General features: G+C 43.3%; 1 protein-coding gene across 1 annotated transcript in view; it reads left to right on the forward strand.

Moving 5' to 3' along the window:
- Nucleotides 1-13,090, forward strand: part of LOC146009667 (uncharacterized) — a 38,712-nt gene extending 25,622 nt beyond the window's left edge. Inside the window, exon 8 of the mRNA XM_083150123.1 lies at nt 13,064-13,090. Coding sequence (XP_083006249.1) covers nt 13,064-13,090 — 27 coding nt within the window. The remainder of the gene's footprint in view (nt 1-13,063) is intronic.
- The last annotated feature ends 3,650 nt before the right edge of the window (nt 13,091-16,740 follow it).

Raw genomic sequence — 16,740 nt, forward strand, 5'->3', positions numbered from 1 at the left:
CTCTCACATTAATGGGTGAGAAATCCTGGGAGTTTAAGGGCATAGGTTGTATCGATGATTTTGTAAAGACGTTCATGAAACCAAAATTTGCGCATTACACATTCATAGCCCATAACGCTGGGCGGTATGATGCGTATTTTGTATTGAACAAGATCATCAAAGAACGGTATACTGTATCCCTCATCTCTAATGGCGGAAACATAATGTGTATCACAATAAAAGATCTGAAGATTAGGTTTATAGACTCTCTCAATTTTCTCCCCATGAAATTGAGCAGATTTCCAAAGGCCATGGGATTTGATGGCGTTAAAGGTCATTTCCCGCATTTTTTTAACACAGCCGATAACCAAAATTACATAGGGGGCATGCCCTCAATAGAATATTTTGGCCTACAACACATGATGCCTGAGGAGGCCGCTGATGTTACAGAGTGGTACGAAAAAAACAAACACAAGGTGTTTAATTTTCAAAAAGAATTAATACGATATTGTAAAGAGGATGTCAGAATATTGCAAAAAGGGTGCGCAGCTTTCAGATCAGCCGTTATAGCCATGACAGAACAGGAGTTTGTAATAGCGGCTGAGAAAAAAGATGTAGCCGTTAAACGTCACGTTGATCCATTCCAACTGACGACTTTAGCGTCGGTTTGTATGGCTATGTATCGTTGTAAATATTTACAGGCAAACACATTGGCTCTTGTACCGGGTGATAACTATCACAAGACCCAGAAGCGTTACTCAACACCAGCCATACAGTGGTTAATGTACATAGAACACAAAGATGGTGTGAGTATAAGACACGCTTTACAAGGTGGTGAGAAGAAAGTCGGTAGATACAGTCTGGATGGTTACGCCGTGATTAACGGCGTGCCAACAGCTTTTGAATTCCAGGGGTGTTTTTATCACGGTTGTGACAACTGTTACAAAGACGATGATGAAAACAATCTGACTAAAACAACCTACGGTCAACTGCGGCACAAGACACAGTTAAGGATACAATTCCTTAAACGGTGTGGATTTCAGATAAGGGAGATGTGGGGGTGTGAGTGGAAGAAAATGAGGGAGACTGATGAGGAGCTTCAGGTTTTTCTGAAAGGTTTGGAAATCCCTGAACCCTTGGATCCTCGTGATGGTCTTTATGGCGGACGCACTAACGCCATAAAACTTTATCACAAGACAGAGTGCGATGAAAAAATACACTATTTTGACTTTACTAGCCTATACCCATTTGTCAACAAGACCAAAACATATCCTATACGTCACCCACGCATCATTTATAAGGACTTTGATGATGTAACAAAGTATTTCGGTTTTGTTAAATTAAAAATTAATCCTCCGCGAGGCCTTTTCTTTCCAGTTTTACCGGTTAAAATGAATGGTAAGTTAATGTTTCCGCTGTGCCGCACATGCGCCGAATCTGGACAGTGTGAGCCGTGTGTTCATGACTCAGAAAACCGCGCCCTAACCGGTACATGGTGCACAGTGGAGATAAATCTTGCTATAGAAAAGGGGTACAAAGTGTGTAAAATCTATGAGGTGTGGCATTTTGATGAGAGATCTGATGATCTGTTTTCAGGTTACATTAAAACACACCTCAGAGATAAACAGGAGGCTTCTGGTTACCCTGATTGGTGTACAGACTCTGTGAAACAACAAGAGTACATAGACGCGTATCAAAAAAATGAGGGCATAGCTTTAAGACACGAACACATAAATGTCAACCCCGCCAAAAGACAAATTTCTAAATTGTTTTTAAACTCATTATGGGGTAAATTTGGTCAACGTAGCAACATGCCCAATACTTGTCTAGTGACAGATCCTGATAAGCTTTTTGAATATGCCTTTCAACCACACTATGAGGTGTCTGCTTTAGACTTCATAGACTCAGAAACTGTTATGGTCAACTGGAAATACGCCAAAGACCATTATACCAGATCTTCAACAACAAATATATTTATAGCGGCATTTACCACAGCGCACGCCCGCGTCGAGTTGTACAACCTATTGGATAGATTACAAGATAGATGTCTGTATCACGATACAGATTCTGTAATTTTTGTCAGCAGGCCCGGTGAGTGGAATCCGCCATTAGGCGATTATCTAGGGGAGTTGACCAGCGAACTACCATCTGGTACGCATATAACAGAGTTTGTTTCAGCCGGCCCCAAGTCATACGGCTATAGACTAAGCAACGGCAAGACGAGCCTCAAGGTCAAAGGTATAACGTTGAATGTTTGTAATGAGCAGCACGTTAACTTTGACAGTCTGAAAGAACTGGTCTTAGATTATCCTTTAAACCCCAAAGGCGAGGATCAGAAAAAAATTGTGACCAGGCAGCCCGGTATAGTACGTGTGAAAAAGTACTGGCAGATTGAAACCCGTATGCTGCAGAAAACGCAAAAGTGCGTTTACACTAAACGTAACCTCACGGATAATTTTACAACCCTACCATTTGGTTATTAAGATGGATATCCGTTTTCAACACCCCTTCTCCTGTATTTTAGCCGGACCCTCCAATTCGGGGAAAAGTTATTTTGTGAAAACGCTAATACAACACGCATCCACACATATGACGCATGTACCTGATAATATTGTTTGGTTTTACACCTGTTGGCAACCGATATACGACCAACTTCTGAGTGCTCACCCTGGTATGCGTTTTATAGAGGGGTTGCCCGAGTCATTTAGCGACGACCAGCTTTTTCCCCCTGATAAGATTAATTTAACGGTGATAGATGACTTGATGGATGCAGCGAGTAATAATTCTGAGGTTGAGAAAGCGTTCACAAAGTATGTGCACCATCGGAATCTCAGTGTCATGTACCTTGTGCAAAACATATTTTGTCAAGGTAGAAAGAGCAGGACTATACATTTAAACACAAAATATATGGTCCTGTTTAAAAACCCCAGGGATAAAATGCAGGTTAGCATTCTGGCTAGACAAATGTACCCATCAAAATATCGTTTTTTTCTTGAAGCCTATGAGTCCGCTACGGAGCCACCATACGGTTATTTACTGGTTGATTTAAGAAACAATGCCCTTGATGATTATCGTTTACGAAGCGGTTTATTTCCCCCCGACACACCAGTAGCTTATGTTGTTAAGAAGCGGGGTTCTAAATAGCTATAACCGCGCATCCTATAGTCATTCATTACCACTTCTAACAGCTGTGAACATGTCGACCAGGATAAGGCGTAATTGGGCCCTTTTAAAAACCCTCATTAAAGCCAAACCGGCCCAAAGAAACGCTATATTATCCAACGCTTCAAACGATTTGGTGACAGCCATATGTGAGATTGCTCTCAATACGCTTAAAGGTAAAATACCCCTGTCACAGCGCCAGTTGAACTACCTTAAAAAGAAGAGGAACCTTATAAAATCGCTTTGTAATAAGAAATGCGCCATTGGGAAAAAGAAGAGGTTGGTGAAACAGTCGGGTGGGTTTATCGGATCGTTGCTAGGATTTGCCATTCCATTAATTACCGGACTACTGTCTAATCGTTGATGGAATACGCTGAGAAAATGTATCTGGTCCCCCAGCAACAGATAGACCGTTTAAACAACAAACCAACCGGCGATGATATACGCAAAACAGCCACGCAAAACCTAGATGCTGAGATCATAAGTATACTACATAATAATGCTTTATCAGAGTATGAAAAGGCAAAACGCTACACAGCTGTGTTACAGAGATACCTGGTGTTGAGTAAACAATCTGATAGAGAAATGTCAACTTTAACGCTTTTATCACCCGGTGCAAATGCTGTTGAGGATACCGCTAACCCTACACAAGATGATGCTACCGACGCTGTTTACCACGATGTCTTGAACAGTGTTAATGCGCGGTATAAAAAGAACTGTGAAATACTAATGAGTAAAATGGTTCGCTCTAAAGACGTTGCGAATTGGGACCGCAAGGGTGTGTTTATGTATAAAGGCGTCACAGTGCCAGGATCCAATGTGTTAGACTTGATAAGGGGTATCACGCAAAATCACAGCGTGACGAGTCATAAAATGCCTAACGGTTGGATTGAATTTATGCGCGCTATGGCTGAGTTGAATATCCCGTCCACTGTAGTTGGTAATGCATCAAACAGATTACAGTTAGATCGCTTAAAAGCTGAAATCTACGATGATGAAATTGGCAATGTAAATATAGCCTCCCCAATACACAACATTAAAAAAAGTCGTATAAATGTTTTAAATTCCCCCGGGTTAACAACGCCACACGGCTACTTACTACCGAGGAAAAGATCCGTAAATCTGTTTCAGGATTCGCAGTGGTTGAACCTTTAACATATAACTAATTTATAATGTTTTTATACAATGTATTTTTGTGCGTTTAATTTGTACGATGACGTTTAATTTGTATTGTATCATGTATTTAGTGTATTGTTTTAACTGTAAAGTTTATCGTGTTATTCGTGATTAACTTGCTGTAAATACATTTTGTCTGTACCAATAAAATAAGATTATGATTTATAAAATGCTGTTTTGTTCTTTGATTCTAATCAGTTTGTCTGCAAAAATGTACAATCACACGGTATAAAGTTCAATAAGCAAGATTTTTTAATAGAAAGTAACCATAAGCAATGTACATACAGCATTTCAATCACAACATTAGTTACAAGTTACACAAACAATTTTGTATTACACATCAAACACATGTTGGTTACTGGTGACACAGGACTGTATACAGTTACCCGTATATCGACTCAAACAATGACTTCTAGGGAGACGTCTTACAAAGTTTGATACATAGCGATCATTACGTTTTGTATCATAACTAAAACGGGCCAACACATCTGTATATTTGTAATTTTTACACATGAAAAATATAAAGTATATACAATATTGTCCACAAACGGTACTGTTAAAACCTTGCAACTGCTTATTTTGGTGGTAAATTCTTTTTGAATTTGAGTTTAAAAAATTTATTATGGCCTTTGGGAATAGGGGGTTGTCAGGTTCTAATCCGTATCAAAAAGTAACACTCGCTCTGGTTGTTAAAATAAACGGCCAACCAATGCTCCCCCGGTTGGGTGCTGGTATGTGTGTTGATTACAAACGCGCAGGGGTATTGCGATAGTTTACCGCTCGGTAGCATATCGCACGGGAAGGTCCCTTTAAAAAACAGCCGCGTCACCGGATTAGCGTACAGTATACAATTTATCTGTAATGTGTTCATATCGCTGCTTGGGGTGATGAATATTGGTAAATATACGATAAATATAAAAATTATTTATTTCATTTATAGATAATCATACAGCACATCGCGCCTCTGGTTGATCTCGATGATATTATCAAATAATGCGTATATTATTATGTTGACTGTCCGGTCTAGTGCTCCTGCAAACCGGAATTCAGCTCGTAGATTACCGGTTCTGATTAGAGACAGATGCTCCGCGCATTCCTGTTCAGGCGACAGATCAAAAGCAAATAGTGTGTAGCCGTTGAGGTACTCTTCACGGTCAATTAGTATACCCGAATCTGATTTCTGCTTATTTGTGATCTGAATGAGCGACATATACTCGCGAACCGCGTTACCGTGTTCAAAGTCTGGTTGAAATGGTTTGGCCGGATGCGGTGTTCCATCCAGGTATAGGGATGCGAAGTTTACATTTTTATGTTCAAACCGTAGAGGGTTTTTGTCATAGGCTCCTGAAAACGCTTCATTATCTACAAAAGCGGCTATAACGGTTTTTGGTACCTGGCCTAAAAACAGGTTTTCTAAATTAAATACGCGGCTCCCCGTCGGTATACTATAGATCTTCATGCCCACTCTATTGATCGCGTATTTGGCGTTGGTGGCCAGTAAGGCCTGGGCGTGTCCAATCCGGACTGCGGGTGAGACCTGAACTCTTTTCACAAACAGGGACGCTGCAACAATCTGAATTTTAAAGGCCTCCGCTTCAGCAGACATTAAGCAGAAAGCATCTTTGTTTCTGATGAGTTTTATCTTCAAGTCCACGGCGTTCAATATTAGTTTATGTTGATGAAAAAGGTCACAGTGTAGCGGCCCCAATAATTCAACCGTTCGACTTTGTGCCGTTGTTCTTGCCCTTTTTATAAACCCTGTGTTTACACCATCCAGGGTTCTTGTGTTGTGTTCTCCAGCCACATCTTTGTAGAATAATCCAGTTGTGTGTTTTGTGGATAACGCATCTGAGCTATAATTCAGTATGGTCTCTATGTAGGCCCTATAAGCGTAAAGATTATTGGACTGCGATATGAGCCTATCGCCCAAAGTGACATCAACCTGGCTAAATAAAGTTGCTATGGGGTAATTAATAAGAGCGACCTTGGCGTCTTGAGGTATAGCAGTGTTATCAGGCCGTACGATCTTGCAGGTCACGTACAGCAACGTGTTGTTCAGATCGTAGTAGTGTTCCCCGCTGGCCGCTATGTAGAATTCAAGCGGCGCGGTCTCGGATAATGCCGCCAAAGGTTGAACTTCGACGTAGAGGCTTTTCTCTACGCTGGTCTGCGTCGGTGGTACGTCAAAAAGGTCAAGTTCAGATTTTGCGCATTCCATGGATTCATTGTGTATGAAAGACATGCTTAAAAAATATCACCGACCCTTCGCTTCGGTTTCCTTTTTTTAATTAAGCCGCGTCTGCTCCGTTTTTTGTTTAAAAGGGGTCTGCACCATGTCGGAAGTCGTATTGCCCGCTTCCGTTTATTTTTAGCCGCCCCTTTCCTGGCATAGATTAAACCTGATCCATCTTGCTTCGCTTGATTTGCGTCGTGTATTTTGCTCACAACCGCCGCTGTGGCTTGTCCGATGACGTCTTTCGCGATGTTGCGTGCTGCATTCTTCACGTGGGGCTTTGCTATCGCCAGCCCTCTTCGGAAAAGCGGTACCGCTTTTCTGAACAGGCTTCGAAAAATTCCACCTAAACCGCACCCGTACATATACGCGCTGCCGTGAAAACCGGGTAATCCATTACCGGCCTGTGTTTTATAATATTGCGCGTAGAGCCCCGGGTCCCCATAATTTTTAACGGCCACCATTGTCTTTAATAAAATTCGGATTTGCGGCGTCTGAAATGTAGTTTCACGTTCGCTTTCCCAAACTTGAATGACATGTTTTCGTTCTGATCATTCTTTATCTCTATGGCTATAGTGTCAAAATGCGTCTTGCACAACGGAACATAATCGGGCTTCTCATACCGTATAGTGACCATCTCGTTGTTACGGCCCTTTATTTCAACGGTGCGCAACAACGGGACATAACTATCACCGACCCTCTGATGTTCGATAATATCTGTGTACACGAAGAGCGTATATTGCCCTCCGCTGATGTCGGCGCACGGTTTTAAAAACTTAGTTTTCGGGTATAACCCCAGTATTCTCGACAATTTAGGACCGGCTGTGATGTTGTACATCGCCTTGTTGTCGATGATTATCTCTCGTTCAAGCGGATCGTACAATAGTTTTAAACCATCCAGTTTATGTCGGTCAATTTCAGCGTTGAAAGAAAACAGTAACGCCCCGATGGTTTCATAAAACCCCGGTTTAACGCAAACCCTCGTTGCTGTACCGCTCGTCCCATCCCACTTTGTTATTTTCAACACACAATCACGCACATCGATTGTATTCCAGGTGTGTGGGTATTGTATTTCTGTAAGAGCTACTTCCCAATCTCCACTTAAGTCTATCGGCCTTGCTAACTTTGTGGTATAGTCAGAAATCTTATTTTGTGGAAATGTATCGGCTGAGGCGTTACTCGGCAATGTTATGTAGAATGGTTTGTCATCCATCTTCCTCTTTGTTTATATATCTTTTATCTCCGATGCAGCGACCCAACTGTTAAATTTTGTGGGGTATCCGCGCCACTTGACTAATATGTGTTTCCTCCCTCTAACCGTCTTATTTTTTAAAATCTTCTCCACTTTGTAAATCCTATTATAGTTTTTCGGTATACTTTGAAGTTCTTCGGGGTAAAAACTACCCGTTATAGCCTCCCCGTAGAGATCCTCCAACGTGTAAAGCGGCTTAAGTCCTTTAGTGTTCACTCCGCGTATTACAAATATTTCCTCAGAAAAACTCTGTTCGTAACCTTTCTGAAATATATCCTTATATTTTGAGATACGAACGTGGTCCCCGACCGCTAAACAAGCCTTTGTTTTCTTACTTCTAAAGTAATCGCCATATATCGTCTTGAAGACATCCAGCGCATTAGAGCCATCCACCTCATTCGGCGCCCGCTTAATCGTTCTATGGTATGTGTTATTATAACTGGTAATGAACGCTTGTAAAACGTCTATATATCGGTATGTATTATTCGCCGTGAAATATCGCCACATTCGTGTTTTTAAAGTCCTATTGAAGCGTTCTATAACGGCTGCTTTCACATCATTATTGGTTGTGAAATGTTGTATACCGTATTTTTCTAACAACTTTTTTAGGACTTTGTTTAGAAACTCTTTACCATTATCGGTTTGTAGTTTCCGCGGTACGTCCCCCTGTTGGAATAATTTTTCAAAAGCCTTAGCGACAGTCGTCGCGCTCTTAGCAGTCAGACTTTCAGCCCAGGCCCTCTTACTGAATATATCGATGACGGTTAGTATATATTTTACGCCGTCGTTGTGCTTTGCCAGATCTATGAGTGATACCAAATCACATTGCCACTGTTGATTTATATCCGATACGCATATCATATTCCTTTTATAGTTTTTTCTAGCCGGTTTGTGCAATGTGTACGCGTCTTGCTCTTGTAACCATTTTCTCACATCGGATCTTTTAAATTTATTTTTCAAAGCTTTATAATATTTATCAAAGCCGCAAAAACTCCCCGGCTTTAATACGTTATAATAACTGGCTTTCAGCCGGCTGTTTTGATGATCGGCGTTGCGTGACATCCTACACAAATCAAATTTGATATAAAACAAGATCTACATTTCTACGAATTATATATCTGTTGTATACCATATTTTTCTAACAACTTTTTTAGCATTATGTTTAGAAATTCTTCCAGCTGGTTAAGATATCATTAAGCGACCTTTATAAATTAATTTATACAGCTGTGGTTTTATTTGATATAGACAATATCAGTGTATGAAGTTACAGTATCAAACCAATTATATTTTAATACGGGGGTTAATATTATTTATACCACTTTGATATCAAACGTGATACGATCGTATCAAGTTTGATATCAACCTGTATAAAAGGGGCGTGGACCTGTCAAAACCAATTAGTTTGAAGAAAAAGTGTGCCTTATCTACTCCAGTCAGATATTTCAGGTTCTGTCTGAGTTAGTTTTTCTGAGGGTATATTCCAAAAACTGGGATTCTCCCCCTTTGAGGGACATGAGTAGCTTGTCTCTACTGTGCCCAGAACCAGAGATATCAGCCTTCCAGCAGCTGGTTACTGCTCCAGCTCCACACACCTTGTATGTAGTTTTATATACTAGTTGGCAGATTGCTCTGCCTCCTGAACTCTGATCCCCTAGTGCCCAATACCATTTGGTAGGTGGATTCTCTAGTTTTTAATTCCATTAAAATCTAAGAAATCTATTTCTGGGAACTGGAGATATCTGCAGTCAAGCAAGCTGTCCTCCCACCAGAAAATTATGGATAATAAACCCACTCCACTATACACCCCTCCTCTGCGTATTAAACATCCTCTACCACCCTGGAAGTTATGTATCAGGGCCCCTTCATTCAGCCCATTGCCCCCTTTTCCCACTCCATCTCCCACCATCTATGCAGTAAAGGGGCAATTAGTGGAAATTACTGATCCAGGCCCTACATGCTGAGCGATTGATATAATACCCCCTACCACCTGCGGGACATCAAAGCTTCCCCCACCCCTACCACTGGAGGTTCGGTAGGGGCCCCAATACATTGCTGTGCCCAGGGGTCTACACTGCTGTTGACACCCATGTATGTATGTATGTATGTATATTATTATTATTATTAATATACATTTGGTCTATCTATAATACTTTAACTGACCCGGCATATACTGGGTCACCTAAGTGTCCATCTCTGTGCTTTGCTCCGCCCCTCTGGAAACCCCCTTCTGAAAATCCTGCGTTTGCCACTGTAATATATAACACACAGCAATGCCCATGACATACTATATAACACTCCGCAATGCCCATGACATACTATATAACACACAGCAATGCCCATGACATACTATATAACACTCTGCAATACCCATGACATACTATATAACACACCGCAATGCCCATGACATACTATATAACACTCCGCAATGCCCATGACATACTATATAACACACAGCAATGCCCATGACATACTATATAACACACAGCAATGCCCATGACATACTATATAACACACCGCAATGCCCATGACATACTATATAACACTTAGCAATGCCCATGACATACTATATAACACACAGCAATGCCCATGACATACTATATAACACTCTGCAATACCCATGACATACTATATAACACACCGCAATGCCCATGACATACTATATAACACTCCGCAATGCCCATGACATACTATATAACACTCCGCAATGCCTATGACATACTATATAACACTCCGCAATGCCCATGACATACTATATAACACACCGCAATGCCCATGACATACTATATAACACACCGCAATGCCCATGACATACTATATAACACACCATACACATTTGACACATAAGTGCCACTTACCTACATGCTCAATGCCAGGGGCTTCATGCTCGATGCCAAGGTGGACTGAATTTGCTCGTTGCCAAGGGGGACAGAACCGTGCAGTGGCCCACTCCTGGCTCCCGTCCACTATTTGCAATTCAATGCACCGCCAGTAGTGTGCGGCAGGGAGGGAGGGTGGGAGCAGTAGGGTGGGAGGGTATCTGGGAGGGTATCTGCAGTGGGGTGGGAGGGTGGCTGGGAGGGTATCTGCAGTGGGGTGGGAGGGTGGCTGGGAGGGTATCTGCAGTGGGGTGGGAGGGTGGCTGGGTGAGTGCAGGAGGGTGGGAGAGTGGGTAGTAGTACACCATACTTAGCCAGCCGGTGGTTAGCCGGCCCGCTCACCTCACCCCCCACCTCCTCCCAGTGTGCGTCCGTGTGCAAACCCCCCCTCCTGCCTGTGCTGACACACCGACAACACCTCCCCCCTGTCAGTGTGCGTCCATGTGCGCACCGCCCGCCCGCTCACGGCTCCCCCGCTATGTACGGGAGAGAGACATGCTGTGCTGCTATGTAATATTCATATCTCCCGCTGCTGGACCACTAGCCAATGGGCGCTCGCGGTCCAGCAGCCACCAGTTGATTGGCTGCTGGACCGCAAGCGCCCATTGGCTAGTGGTCCAGCGGGATATATGATTATTGCATAGCAGCACGGCACGTCTCTCGAGTCCCGGACAGTGCACAGCGGGGGAGCCGTGAGCGGGCGGTGCGCACATGGACGCACACTGACAGGGGGGCGGGCGGGGAAGCATTCCCGGACATTGTATAGTCCGGGTCAGCCACTCAGCGCCGCGCGACCACACACACACAACGTCCAGTATGATGCCGAGCCGCCCGCCCGTCCCCCCTGTCAAAGTGAAACTCCGCTGGTGAGTCGCCGTGACCCGAGGCATGGCGGCACACCTGTCAGCTGGCCGCGGCACACCGGTTGAAAATGTCTGCTCTAGAAGATAGTAGACAGGATCTGATTGGTTGCCCATAGCAACATCACATGTGAAGTAGAATACACATCTTAAGCCCCATACACATGGGGAGATATATTGCTCAGTTTGTCCTTTTCATCAGCGACCAGCTCCTGTGACCAGCGATTAGAATGGGGCTGAAAATGGGAGCGCGCACCCGGTGATTTATCGCCGGGGCACACTCCCATCACTGGCAATATGGTCGCTTTCGGCCCCTATCACCCCCGTGTGTACACAGCATTAGTAAATTTCTCCCATTGCCCTCTAATATATGGAACGTCTCATCTATTTAAAGAGAACCTTCATTGAAACAAATTGTATCCAGACTCTAGCTAAATCCAGGTGACTGCATTATTTATGCTTAGGTAATTGGGTTTTAATTTGAATGCTAAGTAGGTTTGCCAGTATTCTTCCTGTGAATGCTAAGTAGGTCTGCAAGTATTATTGTAAAATGGTAAACAGTGGATAATATTGTTTACAAAACCACTTTTTAAGCTGTTTTGTATTACTGAAATAGGTTAAGCACATATATTTACACAATATAAATCCAATAAGATGTATTTAAAGAGAAAAAAATAAATGGTACAAAACATCCATGGTCAGAGCATCTCACATTTTTTGCCACCTGCTCCTCTCTGCAGCATCCGTTGGTCCAGAGTAAAAGTCAAGGCTGCTTTTTAACTTTTTACCCAGCAGCTGCTAATATCTGCAACCAAGGGGTGGGAAGTGCTGTCGGGCTGACCGATCAGCATTCATTTACAGTATGACAGGCACTGGGAGAAGAGGAAAGCAGGAAGGCGGATAGGAAACCAAGAAGCATATGTTTTACCCCTTTCACATTGCAAAAGGTAGGTCGGAGCCGGGAATACGATCCTGGCTCTGACCCAGGTCCAGCATTTTCACATTAAATCCGGTTTTCCCATTATACAGAGGGTGCTCCGGGTTTAACCCTTTTTATTAACTGGGTGGAATTGCCGGGTTGCTCAACCAGGGTTATAAGGTTTAGGGCGGGATGTATTAAAATACGGCAACAGCATCGCAAGGTGGTGATGGAGGCCCCCGCGATATCTGTGATGTGGTGTGCAGGGGGTCTCTGTCACGTCCCTGGGCTCTCCCTTTTCTCCCTGGACGGGAAGCAGGTGTCCAGAGTGCCTCCTCCTCCCCCCTGCAGCCTAAAGGAGGAGTTTGATGGAGGTATGCCAAAGAGTGGGGTCGGCGGGAAGCGGGTTGCAGCATCCGGCGATAAGAAGACCATAGGCTTCTATAGGGTTTACCGCATTTTTTTCCTTAGTAAATCTTGCCCTTGGTGCTTCCACAATGCACCTTAACCCGGGTTGTTACATCAGCAACCTGGGTCCAACCCAGGTTATTTTGGAGATGTGAAAGTTGTATTAGCGGCAGCTGCATGAAGTATCTCTTCTTGCAGCCAAGCAGTGGACTTTCTGACCGGTAGCATCAAAAACGATCATTTCAGGAAAAGCCCAGTCTGTTGTGGTCCCATCTGACGCGAACACATCAGGCAAATGGTTAAGAAGTTCTGTTGGATTATTGGTATATAATCCGCATCTGTGAAGATCGAGGTAATTTGTATTTCTGGTATAGTCAGTAAGGTAATATGTACAGTAGTAATATGCATACTTATGTTATTTGTAAACTTATTACTTTTTTTTTAAATTCAATGATTTTTATTGAAATTTTACAGTGTATAACAAGTTCCCATTACAGACAGAGGACATTATAGACACAGACAGTAGGTTCCTCGAATCATAAGGCAATGGCCTGGAATATGCATATAGCAAGGTGGGGAAGAACAGTGACAATGATTCAAATCAGTATACAGTCGGTATCAGGTATCTATCAGTAAAACAAGGGTATTGTATACGAACATAGCAATTTAAGACATTCCAATGCAGGATGTAATAATTACTAGTGCCCAAAGGCGCCATTTGGGCACCAAACAAATAAAAAATGTCACACTGCAGAATGGCAGAATTCGAACATTGCCTATGTATAAGATCGCCAAGACACCATCATCCCTGTCCAGGGTAGGATATGGTGTCGGAGTGGAGTGTACAGTTCAGTAACATATGTCTGGTCTATCCGGAGAAACAGAGAATATAACTAAATAAACCCACCCAAACGACCCAAAACAAACCTCCCTTATAACCCCCCACCCTGTACTACCCAGCCCCAACCTAGGTGTACCTGGATCCCTTAACCGCGCCCCCCCCCCCCTAACTAACTATAATGACTACGCTAACTAAACCCCCCCCCCCCCCTCCCTTCCCCACCCACCCCTAGTTACCGGATATTAAACAAATATTTAACCGGGGCATAAGAGCCAAGTATTATAACTAGTACAAGTCTAGCTTTTGCAAATATAAGTGGCTCCTAATAAATTAGTTCAACATCAGGATATGGCGACTGGTTATAAAGAGAAAGCCTATATGACACTTTAAATAAGTATTCAGCAGGATCATGTAAATATAACATACTGGCATCTCTTGCATCGGATCTAATATAAGAAGAATAGTGACGGATAGCAAAAATATAGAACATCAGAAGAGAGCTTATATAATAGTAAACCGTAGGAATGGTTAGCAGAAGAGCTAATATGAATGAATATGAACAGAGTCCACATTACAGTTTATAGGGATTAGTCTGGCCAGTTTTTAGTTATAGCCATGCGGGTTTAATCGGGCCAGTTCTTCAGAGCCAGGAGTGATCTGAAGATAGCATACAGTAGGAGAAAAAGTAACCACGTGCAGACCGTGGTAGGATCAAAACACTCAGAAAGCATAGTCCAGGACCTCAAAAGTTCTCTCAGAGGTAGCAGGTGCAAAATCGGATTCAACTGCGCAGCATCAGGTTTTAGAAGGGTGAAGTATGGTGCAGGGTCAAATCCAGAGAGAACCGACAGGCAATGTTCCCCTAGGTCTTGGAGGGTCACAGGGTCTGTGTGTATTATTATTACAGAGCGATGAAGGGGCGGATAAACATCCACACAAGCTGATCCCATCATGTAATCCATCGCTTGATACTTGAAAGCTGCATCTGAATAACCCTGAGGTACAGAGTCCGTGGTCATAGGGCTTTCCCCCTGAGCATATGAAGCCTCATTCTCACCAAGGAGAGCAACAGGGGTGATGTCCTGGGTTGGAATATCAGGGAGTCCAATAGGAGGATTCTTGTGGGCTGGTGAATTACCCACAGCGTAGTCATGCAGTGCAGACAGCTCCCAACACAACCTGTCAGCAGTGTCATTTATGGCCCGCAGTATGCAGTATAGAGGGCTCACCATTTTAGCAGCTGGGGTAGAAGGATCAGACCACTTGCCTTATTAGAAGGACCTTTGTGCAGATTTGCTGGTTCAGTAAGCTGTGAGCGCCCGTGGATCCCAGCATATATAGATGTCGCACCGCAAAGGTACCCCAGGCCAGGCACCAGACAAACAGGGCCGCACCCACGTTCCTGGCCGGCCAAGCAGCGCGCCTCCGCAGAAGCGACTCCCGCTCACCGCCGTCAATCCACCGGGGGGTCGCCGGCCACCGCCCTCCGCCCGATCACCAGGCCAGGCACCTGCGCGGCTAAAGTAAGAGAGCACGCTCCAGGAACACCGGAGCCGTTGGGGGATCCAAAATGGCGCCTGCACCAGGAGAGCAGATCACCCGATCTTCAGCAGGCCTGTGCGTTCACTCAGCTCTCCCTCCACTGCCCAAACAGGATCCCAGCCGCGTGGGTGTCTCAGCATCAGCTCCGTAGGCTTTGGGGGTATGTTTACGGGTGTCCAGGAGCACAGGGGAGGATATTTAAGAAGGATTTTGCCGGAGCTCTAACACCCTGCGTCCACTCGCGTTGCCGGCCAAGCCACGCCCCCCCGTAAACTTATTACTTAATAATCACTAAAATTGGAGTGATTCACTTGTGCTGCTATTTGGAGTCAATAAATTCAAAATTACTTATTTGCATACCTTTTGTCTGCCATTTTGTTTGTGTCTGAGGGGTGGGGGGAGTTCTTGTCTCTTTTCTTCTGCTTCATTGCAGTGAACCCGTCCCAGGTAGCGCTGCATTGTGAGATGGTTTGAATCCATGTTTAATCCCACTAGCTTCTCATGTTGAAATACAGGATTGAAGACATTGCCTACAATTTATTATACCCGACATAGTTCAACTGTGTTCATTTATAATGCCTGCAATGTGCAATTCCATGTTTTTGCTCACTCCCATGCAAAAACTCACTGCCACAAAAACCCGGGTATTTGCCAGGGCAAGCAGTAATTTCCTGTGTCCTGTCTCATGCCGTATTCTTAATTTCAAGAAGGAAAAGAGTTGCACTAAGGATGCACACCAAAGAGAGGGGGATCTTTTTGCAAGGGAGAAAAAGAAATCTTTACGTTTTAAAATTTATACTTTTATTAGTTCTTGTTAAAAAGAAGAGAGAGCAGACCTGTGTGGATTTTTTAGCATATAGAATCACACTAGGTAGTCTTCTTCAGTGCCTTGTGAAAAATTTTCTTAAGAGGTTAAGACTTTGACATACATACATATAACATATAATGTGTTAGTGCCAAATGCACAGGAAAAGATAGAAGTGTGTTTAGGGATTAAAATCGATTTCCCTTTGGCTGGCTACTAGAGTGATGCTGTGATTTTACTTTTTTGTTTTAAATGCTCATAGGAAGGAAAGTTTTTATCGTTCAATCACCAACTGATTTGATTGTTTTAGGGTGATTTGTGGTGGGTTATTTCCCACGTGTAAATATATCAATTTTGGCTGGTATTTATTATAGGGCTACGTGTATTATTATTTTCTGGTTCCCTTAGTATTGTTGCCAGTTAGTAGCTAATTTCAAATAATACACATAAATGGACCTGTTTCAGATTTGCCCTAGGTCTCCGCTATATCCCTCTCCCCATTAGTTAGCTCTCTCTCACTGAGCCACTTATATTGGGGGGGGGGGCGGAGGAGCTGATAAGTTTATTTCACGACTTAGTATTGATACATTGGCATATTTATACTCGTATTGTGGTTCAAATTCCACTTTTTTTAAATCAATATGTTAACGCTGTTCAATATATTTAGGAGAGTATTTAGAGCGGTGA

Source organism: Crinia signifera, chromosome 6 (assembly GCF_055691185.1).
Source record: "Crinia signifera chromosome 6, ASM5569118v1, whole genome shotgun sequence".
NCBI lineage: Eukaryota > Metazoa > Chordata > Amphibia > Anura > Myobatrachidae > Crinia > Crinia signifera.